This window comes from Rhyacophila brunnea, unplaced genomic scaffold (assembly GCF_057557595.1).
Source record: "Rhyacophila brunnea isolate RB1 unplaced genomic scaffold, BYU_Rbru_1.0 scaffold_10, whole genome shotgun sequence".
Taxonomy (NCBI): domain Eukaryota; kingdom Metazoa; phylum Arthropoda; class Insecta; order Trichoptera; family Rhyacophilidae; genus Rhyacophila; species Rhyacophila brunnea.
In genome coordinates, this window is record NW_028232752.1 from 24,821,516 (window position 1) to 24,844,535 (window position 23,020).

Below are 23,020 nucleotides of genomic sequence, written 5' to 3' on the forward strand. Positions count from 1 at the left end.
TGAGTTATGACTCGAGGCGAATCATTTATACTTCGACAATTAACTCACGTTTATCCATCCATCTTTGATTTTTAAATAAACACTTTTAACGCATTCTAATAAAAAACAATGTATTGCTATTTAAAAACCAACGATTAAATTGAATTTGTATTTATACCGGATACGTATTTAAAAGATTTGTAAAAAAATGTCAAAAATTAGGTAGGTAAATAATAAATAACAAAAATTGGAAAACTTTGAAGCAAATTTATCACAATCTTATACCAATTAAATAATTATTTTAAAAGGATGCTATCGAAAATATCATAGTTTGGTTACTAATAGAATCACTGATCGATTATAATATTTACATGTTATTACATTATATTATATTAATTGTCTTGATTTATCAGTCTGTCAAGCTATACTGCCCCCATAAGCAAAAACACAGCTAATGGGAAAAAGTCTATTTTGAGAAAAGAGCGGTTATCATGTTTTTCATTGCTGCTTCATTAAAAGTTAATCAATTTTAATAAATGTTTCGGTTTATAATAGATTATTTAAAAATTGATATTTTGATTACATAAAAATTGCAAAATTACAAAAATATTGATTATAAAACTTCACTATTGTCTTTTTATTTATGATTTTGAATGGAATAATGTCAGTTTCATAAGGAAAAAAACAGTAAATATGTTTTCTTGCTTATAATTTAAATTGTAATGGATATTTTTGAAAAATGAAATACTTATTTTTTAATGTAATGGTATTTTATTTATCAAATAATATTGGAATGACAATTCTTGTCCTTCACGTAGGGTCTACACCAGTGGTTTTTGGTATTTATAAAATTGGTTGAATACACTTGAATTATCTTAAATTTCTTTCCACCCTCAAAAATGATCCATAATGTGTTTTTCTGATGAAATCATATGTAAAATAGTCCGTTTCTGAGAATAAAGTCAATTTAAAGAGTTGGCAACAATCACTGCTGACCTTTTAATTAATATTCAATTACTACATTTAAATATCATGTTAATTATATCTAATGGCCAGTCGCAGTGTCAGCACTAAATGAGTTAATACTGTCATTTTTTTTTACTACTGTATACTGTGAAAGATTATTCAGTGTAATGCACTTCATAAAAAACGAATATCGAAGCCAGTTGACACATGTAAACTTAGATAAGTACAAATATCATTAATTTAATAAAACCAGATAGTTAGAAATGTGTTCTATGATGGATTAAGATTAAAAAAACTAATTTAGTGCTAACAACGGGACTGGCGCGTTTTCAGTAGTTGTCCATTATATATAATTAACATGATATTTAAATGTGGTAATTAAAAAGGAATTAACTAGTCATTAACATTTTACTTGCCATTATAATTTCATTGGATTTTGCAGCATTTGGATCAAGTTTATCCAATTGCATACTCTCCGAAACAAGGTTGAGAATCTTTTTTTCACGATTCATAATCCAATTACGAACTAAATCACCTTTGAATCTTAAAATATCGTTAAAATGTAGGACGGTATGAAATTAGTGAATGATTAATTTGAAATTATCTCACTATTACCAGTTACATGCGGTATTACGTTTGTGTAAAAATTCTAGAATCATAAACAAAAAAACAGTAAGCCAGCGTTTTTAAGCAAAAAACGCAGCAAATCGATAGATGTGCTGTGTTTTTCCTTATGAATCATTATTTACTGTTTTTTTGCTCCGAAAAACCTAACATTTTTGCAAAAGTAACGAACACATTATGATGATTTGTATATTAAAATAAATAGTTTTCTGCTTATTTTTTTATGTAATTATGTTTTTGTGTGTTTTTGCTTATGGGTATTTTTTACATTTTTATTAATGTGTATTTTTTCCCATTAGCTGTGTTTTTGCTTATGGGGGCAGTATAGTACGCAGCATACACACATACACACACTCTTCTTTAAATTTTTATGTGAAAAAGTTTGCGTCGTTGTTGCGCTATCGCATAAATATAACATCTACGTTACATCCCTCTTGCGCGCTGCACTAAATTGCTATGAGTGTCGCTCACACGCTTCTTAAATCATTCAGTGTGTTTTATTTAAATTTTAGATTACACCAATGAAACTATAAAATACATTGGCTTTATAGAAATAGATACCTACCAATCTATATTCGTATTCAAATCGATGCGTTCTTTAGTTTTGCTTATGATAAAAAAAAAATAGTTTTATTATCGATAATTATTTTGACTGATTGCCCTGCCACCTAGTGATTTTTATTTGTATTAGTAATATTTAAAAATTTTAAGCGTAAAAAAATGATAATAGTTTAGTAAAAATAATCACTTACCATTTCGCCATTCTGCTTTGATTTTATTAACATTTTCTCGAGCCATTCCCACTGCCTCACCATAAGCAATGTCTCCTTGTCCGCTTTTTTGTTATCCTTACCCCCAACCATTAGATTTGTGTTGAGGGCTATGATTCGTAATTTACTATGCGACTGTTCTATCGTGTAATATCCACCTGAAACAAATACATACACAAAGGATAAATAAATGTTTATTTAAAAATCAAACTATAAAGTACACGCTGATCTGTTGTTGCATTTTGTTTGAAGAGTGTATTTGGAAACCCGACTCACTTGAGTGATGTAATATTTCCAATAATTAAACTTTAATACTTAAAGTAGGTATGCTATTGTAGAGTGCATTTAATTTATAACAGGGTAAACAAATTCCATTTTGACCGCAAAATTTGTACTATAAAATAAAAGGAGTCTTATATGTCATTTAAAATTATTATGCAAGTGTATGAAGAATGGTTAAGTAACTCCACAATTATTAATTGTAATCACTCAGTTTTCATTCTGATTTCCTTACATACATAATGGCGTCCATTGTGATTACTTACTCTAAATGGTTTTATACAAATATTTTATTATTTTTCAAATACATAATACTGCTGAAGTGTAGTATTATTGACCGCTATTTATTCATTGTGACAAATTGTCTGCATGTCCTAAAAATTGTAAAATAAATGTTTTAGCAGTAGCGTAAATTTTTCTGTAAAATGTACGTAAGTTACTAACTTGTAGCTAACTTAATCAGTAAACCAGTGATCTTTTTTTGCTTCAATTTGAAATATTTAAGCTTCATCTTTTTAGAAGAAGCTTCGACATCTTTGGTTATGATAATATATATAAAATAAAAAAGCAATATATAAAACTAAACGAGTATCTTAATATTAAACCGGTGTTGAATAATTTCTCAAGTCAGATATAATATTTTATTACTTCCTGAATTTAGTTATATTTAATTATTATTTAAGTAATTGAGCTTTACAATACAAAATAATTTAACAAGGTAATAATTTAACTGTAGAAAACTTTGTATACATATTTTATTATAGAGCAGTATTTTTAATATAAATATTTTTAATTACACAGTATACAAATAAAAAAATGTATGAAAATTTCGTGTTATCATATTTTAATATTTATTGTTGTATCAAGGGATCAGGGCAGACTTATAATACTTTTAGATATTCCTTGAGGGTCAAGAATTTAGTGTACCTGGAGTCTATAGCATAGAAAACGAAATTAAAATACGAATAATTTTTGTTACGTAATATGTTGAGTCGGTCTAATGAAGTGCTACGTTATTCTACAAAACATTAATAATACTAGTTGTAACAGAATCCCGATATATGGACCAAAAACATGGAAATAGTGTTTGGCTCACTTTAGTGGAGCATACTGCGTGGTATCTTTGGACCCATCAATTATTACACACAGTTGGAGCGAGTACTAAGATACAATTATTACAAGCTGTATACTTTTCAATCATCAAATATGTTCGCTTGTTACTCTGCAAATATACCTAATCAAAAAATAAGTATAGGGATGAGAAATAATTAGAAAAAGACACGATTGATTTTCTCTTTTATACCAACTGCAACGCTGCGGTAGAAGTTAAGGGCTTTGTATTCATTTGACTAGGTAACTTTAACTCTGACGGCACAGATGGACAGATCTCTTTGGTAAACAGTAAAGTTTATCTTGATAGTTACCGCTCGAACGGCATTCAACTTTAAATTCAGTGTCATAAATAGCTTCTTTTGGAATTTTTATAGAATCAGTGAATACCAAAGGACGTATAGATGAGTATCCAATAATCTCTAATATGTTTATAATTTATTTGTTTTTCCAAATATTGCTATGCAAAATAATTTAAATTTCATAACAAAAATAACGTCTTCTATAAATATATAGTTCAAATAAAAAATCTAATAAAAATCGGTGTGTGTGTGTGTGTACTTATGTACGCGCGTTATAAGTTATACTTCTTTGGCGTAACAAAACAAAAACAAAACTTATGATAACCTAGATTCTTCGACTAGCTTTGGTGTGGTGATTTAGAATCAGGTTCACAAAATAAATAAAAGTGTTTCTTTGGTTCATCGAACTATCCAATCATTTGTTTTTTTTATTGGTAGGAAGTTGAAATGGAGTGCCGCTGGTTTAAAATTATCTTGCTGCTTCATTCCGTATTTAAAAATATGATTTACTATTACTATTTAAATTATCTTGTTAAAAAACACACTCAGAAAAATGGCCGTTTATTGGAGCGCCGCTGGTTTAAAATTATTTTATTGCTTCATTCAGTAATTATTAATATTATTTAATATTACTATTTTAATTATCTTGTTAAATTACACAGTAAGAAAAAGACCTCTTATTTAAGCGCCGCTGGCTTAAAATTATTTTATTGCTTCATTCAGTAATTATTAATATTATATAATAATACTATTTCAATTATCTTGTTAAATTACACACTCAGAAAAAAGGCCGATTATTGGAGCGCCGCTGGTTTAAAATTATTGTTTTGCTTTATTTCATAATAATTAATATTATTTAATATTACTATTTTAATTATCTTGGTACACACTCAGAAAAAGCGCCGCTTATTAGAGCGCCGCTGGTTTTAAATTATTTTATTGCTTCATTCCGTAATTAATAATTTGGAAAGTTAACAGAAACAAATTTAAATCTGCCTAACACAACGATAAATATTTCAAAGTATTACGCAACCCGAATGCAATATAAATTATAATAAATTATGTCGCATCGGTGGGAAAAACTTCCGTCCCATGACAAAATTATTGTTGCATAAACATGCGTTATATTTGCGTGCGTAACTTTGTCACACGCCAAAAATACACTCTGATCTGTTTTCCCAAATGCGCCTATAGAAGTATAACTTCAAAAATTCTATAATATCCTAATGGTGGTATCTAACATGTCATCCGCAGAATCATTAAACACCGTTTAATATTTATTGCTTCTTATAATGTTAACTTTATTATAGGCTATCTTTTGGCGTCTTCATATTCGACTCACGCAAAATAATATTTTATGAATCCGCGCGTAAAATTTTCCGGGGATTTGATAAAATCAATAAACTTTTCATATCGAAACAAAACAACAAAGAGAACTGAAGCCAACTAAATAAACAAAACAATCGCTTCTGGCAAGCCTCCTACATAATATTATTTGCCCATCGGTAGACAAGGATTCGCGGGGAATTTTGTCAGCAACTATTAGATTCCACCTGACCTGACCTAAATCTATAGCGGTATTTAAACAAACACCTACTGACAATCAAGCCACTGCGCAGTTGTGCCCGGAATAGAAATCAGTTTTGCACTCTGGTCTGCTCGTGAATTATGAACATAACTATACACTGAAGATAAACTTAGAGACAATTCGTTCAAATACCTTAACACTGCAAATAAAATACAGGGGCTGTCTTGTAATAATTAAGGGTTTACTCTGTTATACTTCGGTTATATCATAAGAGATTGTAATTAAACTTAACTGTACTTGACGTTTTGGATACAAACATTTAATGAGAATAATAATAAATTCGCCTTATTTTCTTTTAGCGTCATTAACAATTATTAATATATATATTATTGTATGATTTGATGGTTATCTTTAAATATTATTAACCACTTGACTATCACATGTAAAAAGTATGTTTAAGTGTATGTAGATTTTTATTATTATCATCAATACTTATGAAGTGGAGATGGTAAAATTACTATTGTATGAGAAAATTCCAATTTAGTGGAAAAGGTGGCAATTTTAATGCGAAATTTGTGAGAAGCTAGTGGGGACCAAAATATTGTAAACTAATTTGTAATACTTTTATTTATTTATATTTATTCTAAACTGCGTTTTACTTTTAACTCTACTTTCTTCAATCAGTGAAGAAGATTAAAAAGTACTAATTTTAAGTTATTTTTATCATATTTTTTTATGATTATTTCTTAAAGAAACTACAAACGTATAGTAAGTACAGGTAAGAATCCTATTTTTTGTTGAGGAATATTTGTTTTCAACGTACATGCATAAATTAAATAAAACCGTATTTTAAACCATTATGTAATACCTAGTTATTTGATAAACTTATAAAATATCTTTATAAATTACATTAATTCAATCAAATGCCTTAATTACTAACCGACTTCACGGATCACTCCAATATTTAGTTTTTATATCGTACTTTGACTTGCTAATTATTTAATAAACTATTTCTTTTATTCAACGAATATTTTATTAGATTATTTGAGAATGTAATATTCTATATAACTTGATTTGTTATACAAAAACCGAACTACTAGTTAAAATTCATCCTAATTAAGTAGGATACCCGTAACTTAATTTGGAAAACCTGATGGTGCAAATCCAGCGATGACATGATCTAGTCCCGTCGGGTGTCGTATATTTTTTTTCTAAAAATATTTTTCTAATGCATGAGATATTTTCAAATTATAATTTCAAATAATATGTCAATACTTCTCTTCTTCGCTATATTATAGGGCTAATGTGTAGTATTTTGTATCCAAGTCGGTCTATTCGTAGAGTAGTGGCCTTATAATTAAATACGATGCCGTAGATCACGCTTTCGAACCAACAGTTGGTAAAAAAATGAATATCATCAATTTTACTGTGTATTTGATCCAGTGAAAAAAAAATGGTTTGAGAGAAAAGTTAACCATTATTCCTTACATCAAAATATATATTAATACAGCGTATACCTGTCGAGGCCCAAATACTTTGATAAGGTTATTCATGTTAGGTAGGTACCTACTTTTATCAATGATATTTTGGGGAGTAAATTTAATACCATATGCCTTAATCTACAAAAATCTGAATTTGACATCAGTTCATAAAAGTTTAATACATTCGACAGTGTTCCATCTATCTTAAGTCTCTCCTAAGCTTCCGTAATAATATAACATAAGAAATTACCAAGAAAATCATGTAAACGAATAAATGATTATTCAGCCTATTAAATTCGGCTTACTACTTTGCCGAACCAAAAGCATGCTTTACATGACACTTGTAAAGCCTATGCTTAACAACGTCTTCGAAACTTATTCATATATTAACTCTGTGAAATAAACGGGCCATAAATTTATTTATAAAAGAAAAAATATCCGCAGTAGGATATATGCTGTATTCGGGGAAAACTGCTGTCTATGATCAATACAAAGATTGCACCATAACTTTACCGTAAGAATAACGTCAAGAAAAAAGTCAAGAAATGCTAATTTACCGAACTAGACGAGCTAAATTTTTAGACTGAGCCAAACTCAATGGAAAATTTAAATACAAATTTATTTATTTTATAATAAGTAGGTACTTATTGAACTTTGCAAATTATATATTTATGACGCTCACAATATGATATTTTAAAACAAAAACAAGGACATAGATGCAGTATTATAAAAACAGTATAAATATAAAAATTTCAAAATAGATACATGGAAGTATACCGAATGACCTTGGTAGAACCTATTTGGTACTGTTCGGTTATGAGGAATACAGCGGAAAACACATTTTTAAAATACCCGATATACTGGATTATTTGTTAGGATAACCTAACCAAACCAAACTTAACCTAACCTAACCTAACCTAACCTAACCTAACATAACCTAACCTAACTTATCCTAAACTAACCCAAACTAACAAATAATCCAGTATATCGGGTATTTTTAAAATGTGTTTTCCGCTGTATTCCTCATAACCGAACAGTACCAAATAAACAACTGATGCATCCAATTGTTGAGATAGTTATCAGGGACACGTAAGTCTTCGCAACCATGAATGGCAGAGTTCTCATTTAAACCGCGTATAAGTTGGAAAAATACATGGCCAAATATAGATATCTTATAGTGTTTAAAATACAGTGTGTAAGCATACCTAAGAGAAAACCAGTTGTATAAAGCCACGGATAGTGTCCATACAACTCTAAAAAAATCTTTTGAACTCGCTCTACCATCTGATGCGGAGTCCAAACAATCGATCCACTCTCAAGCCGGCTTCTAACTAAAGAGTTGTAAAATATTTTTAATAGGTACCGTAATATTCGAAAATACCCGGAGAGAAAGACGAAGCCCGACATTTTGTAACGCCGCTTTACAAATGATAGCCATATGGTCACTAAATAACAGTTTACTGTTAAACGTAATGCAATGATCTCATACATATGGAATATTGGAAAAATAAGACTCACGAGGATCTAGTATTTAAACTATTTAATGATAACTGAAGGTCAAGCAGCGCTTTATATTACTAAATGGGCTATAATTTCCTGTCTTATGTATGACAACGTTTGATACGCGCTATCGCAGTGCCATGTGCGATGTCCACACGAGTGAAGAAAAAGGTATTAGAATTTGCTTACGCTACGTTATAATTGTCATTTTTAATAGTAAGGAGGCTCAGAATCAATTAGCACCTTGTGTCACCATGTCTCAAAAACCATCACTTAAAAGTCAGGTGAAAAATGTTAATAATAATAATCCATGTTTCTGATGATGACGACGTTATTTTCTACCCATTGCTATGTTTGGTAACTAAACATATTAATAATATGACCAAGTAGTTATGAATACATAAAATATTTAGAAACACGTGTGTGTATATTATATATAACTGATGAAACATCAAAAGGTGTCTAGCGCGCAAGTAATTTGCATAAAAGGAAGCTGAGTTTGAGCGAAAGTTTCGCAAAAGCCGCTGAAAATATGCAAACTACATTTGACCACTCAGTGTCAAGTTGCCCGCAATGACAGCAAAACTTTGAAATGTAAATATCTCCCTTTAAATAACCAGCTCTTTGTACATATTCTAACTAGCCGGCCTCTGGATTTCTTATGACAAAAGGTTCTAATAAACTCTGTTGTTAAGTGTAGCACAACACAATGAAACCTCGGACGTTAATGAAACTAGGGCTCATTTACATAATATTAGGTATGTATGTAGGAATTAAATTAGGGTATTGTTATTTTTTAATTAAATAAAATACATTAATTGAACATTGGTATTGTGAAATTTAAAAAAATGTGTCATGTCCATGTACAGCAAAATTAAATATTAAATCATTAATAATGTGTAAATTAATCATATTTTGAGACATGATAAAAAAAATTAAAACTAATGTAAATCTGTAAATTTTGACAAAACATATGAAGAAAGTCTGTTTACTTAAACTTTAAAATATTTTCCTTGTACCATAGAGAGATGCACAGTATAAATTATCTGTTTAATATCAATCTATTTATATATTATAATCATATTAGATAGACTGTATAAAATACTGTCAATTGAATCACCATTATTGCCCATTATGCCCATCAATATAGATCTCTAGAATAGTATCTCTAACATTATATAATACTATCTGAGTCGAAAAATTAAAACATATTTTTTTGTTCGCATCGGTTAATAATTAAAGTAATACCAAATGTGATTTAAAATACAAAAGCCGATCGCTATTGTAGCTCAATTTAGGAAGGGCTTTAATGAATATTAAAAGCCACTAGTTAAAATTTGTCGTAATTTATTAAGACAAGTATCACTACTTTAGCATTGTGGTCAATGTGCGTGGGTGCGATACCCGAGAGACGCAGGTTTGATTCCTGCGTGGTGTCTTACTTTATTCAAAAAAGATTTTTTTTTATTGGTTATAATATATTTTGTGTGTTTTCAAAATATGTATGTTCAATTTAAAACATAGTTAAAAATTTGATCTAAGTGTCATAATGGATAATAAGATGAATTTTAATGCACATATCAACAAAACTATGAATAAAGCATTAAAATTCTATTAACGTTTTATTCTTTGGATTTTTAACCCGTTCATATCACTTGAAGTTACTTTGGTTACTGAAAGTAATTTATTTTTCATATTATATTCAATTAATAATAAAGTTGAGTTTGCTTTTTACGTGTAGAAATATGATAGAGTTGAATCGAAGAATGCATCTGTAATATTCGATTCCCGAATCAAAGCATTTAAATGGCTTATAATAAAAAAGGTCTTTAAGAAGAAGAGAAAAAGATGTATGATGATATATTTTTCGATTATTATAATATTCAGTATTAATAAATATTTATTATTCATGAATATACTTACACTACAGTTATTAAACACATCGCCTTTATATTTATTGTAAAGGATATCGATTAATTATTATGGAAATTGAGTAATTATAACTGAAGTGAGGTATAAATCATCTGTAGGCAGAGTTAATTGGTTGATTACGGATTCATATTCCCTTCTTATATTTATATCAAGTGCCTCACCCATATCTTACCCTAATATTAAATGAAATTATAAGACATATTATTATTGGGATACAAATAGTAATCTATATAACATAATAATTAATTTACGGATTAAAACGGTCTTCCCATTATTTTTTAGTTCAATTCAATAAAAGGTTCAATTAATATAATTTAAAATATACTTACGCATATTTATCCATTGACAATATGCAAGAACATTAAAATAAAAACGTTCTTTTTTTAAAAAATATTTTTTATAGATTTTATTTTAGATTTATAATATTTATTTGATTACATTAAGATATACAAATTCTATCAAAACTACATTTAATTTAGCTGATGATAATAACGTGTCCATTTTCATATAGTAATCATAATCATCATCAACAGCTAGGGTCAATCCACTGCTGGATGAAAACTTCTCCTAGCTCATTTTTTCACTCTCCTCTTTACCGTGTTCTTTCCTGCGGCGTACATCTGCCAAGTTTTACAAATTTGTTGATCCGGTAGATCTAAGGTAGCTTGCGGTCATTTAGTGACCCTTGGGTACTAATGTATAAATGCATTTACCCAATAGTTGTCCACACGCCGAGGGACATGTCCGGATCATTACTACTTCATCAGCTTGGCGATCCGTATCACATTGCGTACTATCTGACTCTCTTATCCATTTGTTTATTTTGTGGTTTTTATTCCTAACATGCACATTCCCATACCACATTGTGCTACTTCTAGTTTTTAGATGTTTCTTCCATAAAGTATAATGTTTTACATTTGTGCACATTGGAAGGTAAGTTTTAATGATACTGAGGCGTTTACAGGATTTTTTTATGATATAATAAAATAATATACTGATATTTACACTAAATTAAACAAATAACTAAATGATAATATAACATTATTATATCATTTAAAACATAAAGAAATCATTATCTACTATAAAAAGTCTTCACAAAAATACGATGCCATATAGGACTCGAATATACATTTATCAGTTTCTGGCCAACACGTTGTTATGTTCAAAATGAACATAACTAACTTTCATACCACTGGCAACCCCGACGATTATCTATGGTCACGTCGACAGAGCGTACGCGATTTGACAGATGTCGCTGATGGTATTTCCGGCAACAACGAAGGTCGCGAGGTGTGGAACAAGCAACTTGGCTTTTTGATTCTGACTGTCGTCTAATATAGTCGTGCTCCGCTTGAGTTTTACCCAATGACATTATTAATGGACGATGCACTCAATACAGTAGCTAGCAAATTAATTCGCGCATTCGCGTGTATAGGTAGGCGTCATGCAATTTCCATTATGCGATATCACGCATCGGGAATTTATAGTAATATGACATTTATTGTAATGGCGTTAGAGCAGTGTTTCTAATGTCAATGTTCATTTGAGCGAATCCGTTCGAACCGAACCATTTGGCAGACCCAACAAAAAGCATCAGGAATTTATAGCGATATCACCTTTATTTTAATGGCGTTAGAACAGATTATGCCATTCGGCAGACCCGACAATAAAGTGAGTGTCATTTTCTTTTCCACATGATTCGTCCATATTAAATGTCATTGGTTTTACCCAACATTTATAATGGACGTCACTTAACGGAGCACGATTCAGCCGCAGTGTTTGAAGCGTCTGATCGTTCCAGTTTGGTATTTTAAATCTATTATTTGATTCACTACTCTTCCAATGTTTCTTTTCAAACATAGCTGCTTGCATTTATTTTAGTATTTCCAAATTTCAATATCGAGCCGCTTTATAACTTTTTAATGTATTTCTAATTTCTTGCTTTTGCTATAATATAGTTTCTATCAAGTATATAAATTGCTTTTTTTATTTATTGTTCCCACTTTATTCCACACTGTTAAATAAATATAATCTTTCACGGTCTCAAGATTGATTATGTAAATCTTAAATCATAGATTGCACGTACCTTCAGCCGTGTAATCCCTTCATGTTTTCTAATCCAATTTTACAGTTGTCAGTTGCGAGGTCGCAGAAGTAATTATTGTTCGGCTTGAAAAAGATCAGGTAATCCACGGCCCTTCCTTGTATCTCATGTCTCATGCTCTTTGCTTTAACTATACTTTACTCTATTCTATTCTAATTAGAAACTCTTTTATTTTGTAGTTGTAACGATAATGATCACAACTACAAAATATTAATATATCGGCGTCAATTGAACCATCTGCGTCCCACATAATTACCACAAATTTTACTAGTAATACAACTGAATCACTTTACAAATACAGCTTATAATGCCAACTGGCTAAAGGAACAAAAATATTTTATGATACTCGTAATATAAATTACTATCAAATAAAGCTGACTGAATTGTTTAAAAAAATATATCAGAAATTAATGTTTCTTTCATTTAAATGTACATATTGTCAACTTAATTAACAAAAGAATTGTCTTCTTTTAATGTAAAAAAGATTATACAAAATGCAATGTAAGCTTAAAGGCAAGAGTCAGAGTGAGTCTCTGAATGATTTATGACTTTGTTGAGTCAAAATGCATTAACGCAAAACAGTCCCGACAACACTCAACTTCGTATGGAGAAAAAGCATAGTAGAAATCTGAAAATGTTCCCTTTTCCATGTTTGCCCTGTGATATGCAAATGAGGCACTCAGGAGGCACAAAGTAACGATCTTCATACGACGTGAAGCATTGTGAAGGAAAGTTCTTTGGTGATTCTTAGCAGAAGTAACTTTTCCGAAAGCTTCTCTTGACATTAAGGCGATCTCTATCTTAATGCAGTCGGAGCTTTTTGATTGCGGATATTTGCATTCGAATGTTTGAATGGGGATCGAGCTGCATAATCTTTTTCTCACTTTGTTAAGTGAAGTGATATTAAATATAACAGTATAACGAAGATCCTTTATTCAATATATTTTAATACTTCAACCCAGACATTATTATCTCTATTATGTATTTAACGTTTTATCAATTATTTAGATTTACACATTTTTATCATTATACCCATCAACATTTCCATTTTTCTTTTAAATATGACGTAATTTTATCATTAATAATATTATGATAGTATGAGGCAATTAGTTGTACGTATTATTTTATAGATATTTCAACAAGACAAAATTTAATGTTCATGAATAATATCCAATGAAATCGATAAAATCCAACGTTCTATATTTCTCTATCATAAAATTTTTGGGGGTAATTTAATTATATTATTATAAGTGGGCATTGCATGAAATAAATTATCAGAATCATGAAATATCAGAATGTTATTTCAGTTTTTCAATGATAATTTTTGACAGGTCCAAATTGACATTTGCAGATAATATTTACTTACGTAATTAACAATAAAACATAAATGGACCTATGTAAGTCATTGTGTAAAATATAGGTAGATAAAAATTAAAAATATGGTTTCTCTAATATCTACCGACTTCTTTTCACTACATAATAGAACGCTAACCTCCTTTATTGCAGAAATAATAAAAATAATAATTAATATATTATAACGTTTAGTTTTGGAAATCCAAGTATCTTCAGTCTGTAAATGTGTACAGATTCCATTGGTAGATACAAACCTCAAAATGTTGATAAGCGAGATCCGGTTCAATCACAATAATAATAATGAAAATACGCGTAGTATGTAAATGAGATTGTTATAATAATGTAATATTTTTTTTATTTCTGGGATATATATTAATTGTAAAGCATAAAAAAATACTATTTTAATTAATTAATTGTGAGAAATGAACTGTAGTTTAGATTAAGACAGATATTAAAAATATTTTTGATTTCATTTTTAATCTCAATACACATTTTTTTGTGAATAGCATATTTATTGTATAAATAAACTTTTCATCTTATTAGATAAGGTATAGATATTTCCGACATTTTTTTCCAAAATGAATAATTTTCTTTTGAATACATAACATTATTGAGAAAAAAATAGTTTTAAGTACGTACAAACTGTATAGTTGACTGCTAATAGAATAATATGAAAAATCAAAAGGACCTCGAACCTTCATCCACTGTAATCCGAGTGAGAAAGTTTACCAAGTAACCTACTGATTCAAATACAATCTACCCTGTAATATCCTTACTACGTATCTGAGGTGCTATTTTATATTCCGTTATATTCCGTTCCAAATAATGATCAATGAAAAAGGTTAGTATATTTCTATAATAATTCTTGAATTAATACAACATAAACTAAAGAAACAAACAATAAAGATAAGTGTAAATAATTAAATAAATATTCAATAGTAATAATAAAGTAATTATAATAAATAAATAATATAGTAAAAAAAATAGTTATATAATGAAAATTTTAGTTATATGACAGTATCTTGTAAGATCAATAATCAGCATAATATGTTTCATACTTTGGCGCAGTACTTATAATTTTAAACAGGAAATTTTACTTACCAATTTCAAAAGTTTGCAGAGCCTCAGTCGGCAGCCATTGTTGCCAAAGCTCTTTAAGGTCACTGTAAGCTTCGGGTTCTTCGTGTCCCAAGACCGGAAACACGAACTGAGAACTGAACGTCCTTCCCAATAGCTCAGTTAAGTTGCGAAGCAGAGGTAGCCTTAGTGACTCTTCAGCCTTCCACACTGCCCGGGAGATTGCATCTCTGCAAAATTAAATTTAATCTCATTAAATTACATAACACTAATAGTATAAAACATTAATTTTATCTTTATAAATAATAATATTCACGGATACCAATAAACTATTTTTATTCAACGAAGAATTCAAATGTGTATTATGAAGTAAAAAATGAATTATACACTAGATATAACGACGCTCTAAAAATAGTAAGCATCATAATATTTAAAAGCCTTCTTGATTGATGTGGATACATAAAATATTACCTATCTTATTCTTAGCGTAGATAATAATACATGTGATTTGATAAATGGTATATTTTAATAAGAAAATATATTATAAATAGAAATAATTCATGCCTATTAGTTTTATTTATACTTTTGGAAGATACGGAACACTAAGCATCATTTATTATAGCTCTCGTAGTGCAATTTGTAAGGCGTTACCCTTTCATCAGGGAGCTCCAGGTATGATTCCCAGTAAGCACACAATATTTATTTATATGATTTTCTCAAAGCTTAGGTGTTTGTAATTGTTACACTTCTGTTACCAAAATATACTACTTTTAAAAACTACACTTCTTTCAATGGTTCTCTAGACCTGCTGCAGTGTTCAAAAGAATATTATTATATGTATGTATTTGATTGAATACTTCTTGATAAAGCATTTCTTTTACTAAACGAATAATTTACAAGATTTGAAAATGTAACATTCCATATATTCAACATACATAACTTGAAAACATCTAAGATACATATATATTATACCCACTAGAAAAAAATACATTTGAAAAAATACGACGCCTCACGGGATTTGAATCCGTATATTTACTGGTATCTCGCCAATATGCTTTAACTAATTAAACTACAAGCCTCCTATTTTATTACGATAATTTAAACTAGTACGTTCGACATTATATTGGCACGATACTGGGTTCAAATCCCGTTAGGCGTGGTATTTTTTCAAATGTGATGTTTTCGAGTTGGTATATATCTGATGTATTTTCAAGTTATGTATGTTGAAGACGTATTGGTTTAATATCCACATCATCTACTAAAATTATTTTTATTATTACATTTATTTCTAAAATTTTGTATTTTATTTCAACATTAAAATAAAATATTATCGTTTTACCTTCCTTACAATAATACAAAATCTGGCCTGTAACTCTGTTGGAAATGATTATATGTTCTAAGAATTGTTATGCTAATATATATTATATTCAATTAACATAAATCAAACTTTAAATTTAAATTTTATTAGTTTAGTATTTTTATGTAGCATAAAAACCAATAAATTATTTACAAAAAACATTGATTTCTTATTTTATAATATTTAATATAACAAGCACAAAAGTAAAAAAAACAGCAATTATATTCAAGAATCAGTTTCAACAAAAGCAATCAAAGCCATCGTAATGAACAAAATACTTTGTATTCGAGTAAGTATTTTTTAATGAACAGCTCCGTTTTCGAGAAGATTGAACATTCATTTACGTAATTGAGGAAAACAGTGTATCTTTTTCACTGCCACTTTTTGCAAGTCATTTTATAAAATAATTTTAATGAAGAAAAGGTTAAACTCAATCAAGTGCCTTTTAGAGAGAAAATATACGATCCCTGTGTTGTATTAAGAATTTTAAAAAGTAACATTATTTATTATTAAAAACTACTTATACTCGTATCTTGACGGTTAAGTAATATATTATTTTTTAAATTGTATTGGTTTAAATTATGAACGACGAACTGTCAATAAATTTACACGTTCGTTTTATTAATATAACCATATTCCAGCTACCTGGTACTACTTCCTATGGAAGGAAATATTATATTTAATACATCTATGGGAAATATGATATGTCGATTGCTATTTTTGATAGTTAACAAGAAAACAATCAATATGATTATATTATATAATTAAATAAAGTTTATGTTGTTATGCAAATGACAGTAATACTAAATTAAATATGATTTGTTTTGAAACCCTGTTATCGGATTTTCAGTATAATTAGTAATATATCTACTTTATTTAAAAATTATAATATCTGACGTGACAAAAATGCTACACCTCGTAATACTCCTTAAGGCCGTACATCAATTGAGGTACGGTCTAAAAAGATCGTTGCTAGGCGATGCGCGGATTGCGGGTCGCGAGTGCAAATAACGAAATTCAAAGGAAATATTATTTGACATATAAATCCAACATACGTCCATTTTATGTTCTGTTTATTGTTCTATTAGTAGCAATAATAATATATTCATAGACATGTTTTCTTTTTAAAGAAAATGGGTAACGTTTTTAGTCATCTTTACACGATTTAAAAATTAATTGGCCCATCGCCATCACGAAGCAAAGTGACGTGTTTCTAGCTCGACGTTCTCTCACTGAATGGGAGCGAGTCCAAAATTTCGTCGCGCCTACAGTTGAAAATTATTTGCCGTTTCACTGATGCGTCACCTTAAAATTGTAATACAATATATTTGATTATTGAAATATTATTGATAAATAATTGACTTCGCTGTCAAGTTGCACGGTTCTCGTTTGATAGGACATAGGCCAGAATGCATATGCGGATACGACCATCAAGATGCTGAATACATCCTCTGGGACTATCCTCTGATGGGATCCGACTGAGCGGAGCTGTTTGCCAGCGTCCGTCCACACACGGATCATGCTGAATTGATATCAACCATGGCCAACCTTGAAGCATTTGAAAAGTTTTCTGCGTCTTGTGGAGGACGAAATAATTCTGATCCCTCTTAAGATTCATCACTTTCAACTTCTGATTCCTCTGTTTTGTCATAGTTTTAGTACACGGGTAAAGAGGATATTTAATATCATTAAAAAATAAATGACGGCAGAGCATGTCAAACTACTTGTTTATTGTCTAAACCCTTTCTTTGAACATTAAAGTGCATGGTTGCTATATCAGTCCCTTGCAGCTTCTTTTCATGTACAAGAAGTGTGGTACTATTTTTTTCATTCTGACATGTTTGTAGTATCATGGAAGATAGCCGTGCACAAAAGGTGGCTGCATATACATGACGGATCAAGATGGGGTAACTCAAATTATGATCTTTAAATACTATTTTAAGCACAGAACTGATAAATAAATATAATTCAGATAGCCTATACACCAATAGACTACATTTTGAAGCAGGGTTTTGAATGTGTGTCATACGAAAATGAAACACACATTATAGACGTGTAATGGGGTGTGTTGCAACCTACAAATACAGCAATTTTTAATGAGCATCAGTAAATAAACCAAGAGCAGTTGCCAAAACGATGGTCAAGCTTAGAATGACGTATTCTTAACACGTGTTTAAGTGTATCCCTTATTCTTTCACACTCGATATTGGTTGTCTGTTACTCCACATTTATTAGGTATTTTAGTTCCCATTAAATCTGTGTTCCTTGATTTTAAGAATTTAGAATAATACAATGTATATTCTATAAATATAACAATGAATAACCGTAGTAACACAAAAAGTAATAAAAAATACATGAATACAAAAACGAAACTCTCGAAACGTCGAAGAAAATAAAATTAATATTAATTAAACTCGAGAAAATAACGGAAAACTGTACAGTATAGGTATTATAATTGAAACGTTTTCCACTCTTAGCGCAATGTTTATCGCCGCGTCATCTTGCGACCATTATCATTCATCAATCTAAGTCGGGTGGCTTTATTTGGTTATAGCCCTCGTTTTTCTTAGCGCTTTAATTGAAAATGTATTGGAAGTGCCACTTTTTTCTTTATGTGTTAATAAAATAAAGCGCTTTCTTATACATTTTCCTAAGACTACGGACATAAACTCTATAGAGTATAAATAGAGGTCTAACTTTATAAAAAGGAAACATTTTTCTTTGTACATTTTTTCCCCTATTATAAGCAAGTAAAATAAAGTAGTACTGATTTAAAACTGAGTATCTACCTAACTTCTTTTTTGAAAACGCGTAATTTATTATAAAATATTGTGGATATATTTTTCGCATTATACATTATATATCTTTCACGGATATAAAGAGGTTTTCATATTCTTTTTTAACATGTAGTAGTGACCTGGAACCAATTGAATGACAGTAATGTAGTGAAACCGAAGTGTAATAGTTAAAGTGAAACAATCACAAATATCCAGGCATTGATAAAATCATATATTACATGTATTATAACCTCATCGGGAATCTAACTTGGAGCCCCCTGATCAGAAGCCATTATATACGTGGGCATCCTGAAAATGACTGAACGGGTGACAAATACGAATAGGGCAAACTGAGAAGTTTTGCGTAATATGAAAACCAGAAAACTGTTGTACCTCGGCCACGTAATACATATTTGAGAGGACAGATACAAAATTATCTAACATGTTATTCAATATAATATGGTTTCTGTAAAAACGTAGCATAGGAAGATGCTTCATTTTAAGAACCTCTGTAATCAGTTGGTACGAGTGTAGTTCCATCTAATTGTTCTAGGTATCAGACGATACAGCAAAGACCTCATGGTGGTAAACCTACGCTAGGATATGGCACAATAATTCCAATATTTTATGTTTCTATAAAATATGAAAATATTGATTTGGGCCATATCATGCCACGATGACCGAGCGGCTACCGACGATACATCAGTGAAACGGTAAATCATTTTCAACTATAGGCGCGACGAAATTTTGGACTCGCTGGCATTCGGAAGAGAACGTCGAGCTGGGAATACGTCAATTTGTTTCGTTATGGCGACGGGGGTATTAATTCTTTAATCGTGTAAAGATGACTAAAAACGTTACCCATTTACTTGAAAAAGAAAACATATCAATGAATATATTATTATTGTTACTAATAGAACATACGTTAAAGTACCCACCACCACCCGTCATATATGCACAGCCGTGGATATGCACGGCCGCTTTCTATGACGCTACAATAATGGACGCATGTTGGATTTATATGACAAATTATATTTCGTTCAGCATGCGTCATTTGCACCCGCGATCCGCAATCCGCGCGTTGCCTAGCCATGATCTTTTTAGACCATGCCTCAACTGAGGTATAACCTTAACCATCGATCTATAACGTCATGGGTCCCAGATTTAAATCTTGGGTCTGACAAATACATATGAGTACATCGTAAAAAATGACTAGAATATTCTGAAAATTCTGAAAATTCTGAAAATCAGGATACAATCGTATATTTTTGCTGACAACTTGCAGATATAATTAAAATCCTCAAGTTATGTGTACTGAAGGTAGCTATATATTCTTATATATACTTTGTATGAAATCTAAATTTATTTTTGTGAATAATAAAAAAAGAAACGTTTGTCGGTTTAAAGAATGGCTAAAAATTATCTGATAAAAACAGTATTATTTGTTTGAAAAGGGCCGCATGAATAAGCAGTTCAACTTTTGCTTCCTTGTCAAAAAGTTATAAAGTTGTACATTTTTCACAAATTCTTTCGTTGAGAAAGGCATTTAAAAATAAAATATAATACTAACAAAATTTAATGTGAACAAAAGCCTTGACCGTTGAGGCCTTTTAATTATTCCGACTGAACAATCATTCAGACCGTAAAAATTCTTCCCTTATTCTTTGTGAACAATGTATCAACCTCACCGGAAACTAGCGGCAATCGCCGTGTTTAGTTTATAAAATTTAAGGCCACTTTCCGTGAGCACCGAACATTAGGAGGGGCCTCCCCCGAAATAACCGTGTATTTACACTTCTTTTTTTATTCCGATGTAACGGCCAACATAAATTTTACCCTTAGAAAAACATAGAACGACTTCATAACAAGGCAGAATAGGCGGCTGACTTGTTTAAAAAACTTTCAATCAATGATGTACGGTGTCTGTAACACACCTTGTTTTTGACGCTCGTAAATAAAGAACGTGAGAAATTTATGCATTTATGTTATTTAATTTTACAAATGGGCCGTATATTTTCTTTTACTGTTTGCGTTTTATATTTTTTTTTGTATTTAGATTAGATTTTGAAATAGGTGTTATTGCTTGACAAGTTTTTTTTGCTTCGGAATATACTTACACTTATTTATACCTAGAAAGTCCAACGTATCGATGATTGATCGCACTATGGCCCATAAAAAATAAATCATGAAAATGTACGCCCAGTTGCTCATACAAAATCGTCGCGACCATGTCCGGAAATTTGTACGTATGAAATTCGTCGTATCACACTTCACCGTACCAAATGTATCGATATAATATATGGTCATATATTAAAGACTGTCCAACTGTCCTTGGGTCGCATTATAGTTCTAAGATAAAATTCATGTCTAAATAAAACACGGTTCTTGTCGGTTTACTCTTGACAGGAAGCCAGTGACAAACATGAAAATAGCCGATATACTGGATTATTTGTTAGGTTAGGTAAGGTCAAGTAAGGTTAGGTAAAATTGTAACATTATTATCTGCCATGCTTCACAAACAACGCGTATTTTTTCATCTTGGTGGTATAGAGATGACCGTATAGTACACGGTCTCTTTCCGATAAGAAAGCTCGCGGCAAACTGTGCTACGGTGAAATGTAATACGACAATTTACATGTAACCTGTCGCAACTGAGACATTGACCCGGCAATGTTGCAACTGTATTCCGCAGGCATAGGAAAGACAGACGGAAATTTATGAAATGTGAAAAACCGATTTTTTTCTACCAATAATAATGCACCGACGCTATGTGCGGTAGTACATTAAGTTCTGTGTTTTTGAATGACAATAAAATCAAATCGACAAATTTGACATGTTGCAGTCGAGACGAGTGTGTATGTGCTACCTGACTAAAAAGCGTGTACATTCGCTTTGAATATAATATTATGATCATATTGAGATTTTTATTATCTTAACCATCTTACGTGTAAGTCGTGATCAAATTAGCCATGAAGAGAAAATGTGAATCATTGAGGCATTTTTTCTCCTTGCAGTGGGCTTTTTGCAAAGTGCAAAAATAGTTTGACAACTGCAATAAGTGCCAATTGTTTTATCATATATATTTTATACGCAATGTTATCGATACCATAAACTATAAAACATAGCAATAATAATTGATTATATTCACTTACGAATGTAATTATTATTAGTTATTATGTAATACAATTAATTACTTATTCAGTAGATACGTATAAATGATAAAAATCAAAATATCTTAAATAACACGAGCTTAATTTTATAATCCTATGTATTATTTGCGTTGATATTATTACCGAAAATTTCATTATTTTTTAATTAAGTAATTTTAGTGCAAGTACGTGTAACAAAAAATTGCAAAGATCGTTAACAGGTTAGTAATTAATGTCATTATTAATACTTTGATTTAAAATACAAAAGCCGATTACCAAAAAATAACGAATTTAGAAAACGCTTCAGTGATAATAATTATAATAGCCATTAGTTGACTACATCGCAATTAGATAGGAAACATTTTGCTTAGTGGTTAGGGCGGCAGTTTATGTGTGCGAATTCCAGGAGTCGTGGGTTCAAATACCGCACGGTATTCGGTTAATTATATATTTCTCTGATGCGTTTTATAATTATGCATGTTAATTATTATTCAGTAAATACTATTTTAATACCTACATATATCTGAGAATATAGTTTTCAGTTAGATTAGTATGTCAACCGACCTATTGATTGAGTGATGTCAAGTATAATCTTAGCTATATGTCTCAGATTACGAATCAACTATTCCCCTTGTTTGGGTAGGGTGACATTAAGATGGGTCTTGAAATTTGATTAGTTTTATGGTAATTGAATGTATCACTAAGGCATGGAATATTTATTGAACGCGACAA

At 30.2% G+C, this 23,020-nt stretch overlaps 1 protein-coding gene across 1 annotated transcript in view; it reads right to left on the reverse strand.

The window, feature by feature from the left end:
- The window catches only part of LOC147079016 (acid sphingomyelinase-like phosphodiesterase 3b), a 259,878-nt gene that overhangs the window by 106,472 nt on the left and 130,386 nt on the right, over positions 1–23,020 (reverse strand). The window contains exons 5-6 of the mRNA XM_085948705.1: positions 15,030–15,235; positions 2,322–2,497 (exon numbers count right to left, since the gene is read on the reverse strand). Of these exons, the coding sequence (XP_085804831.1) occupies positions 2,322–2,497; positions 15,030–15,235 (382 nt within the window). The remainder of the gene's footprint in view (positions 1–2,321; positions 2,498–15,029; positions 15,236–23,020) is intronic.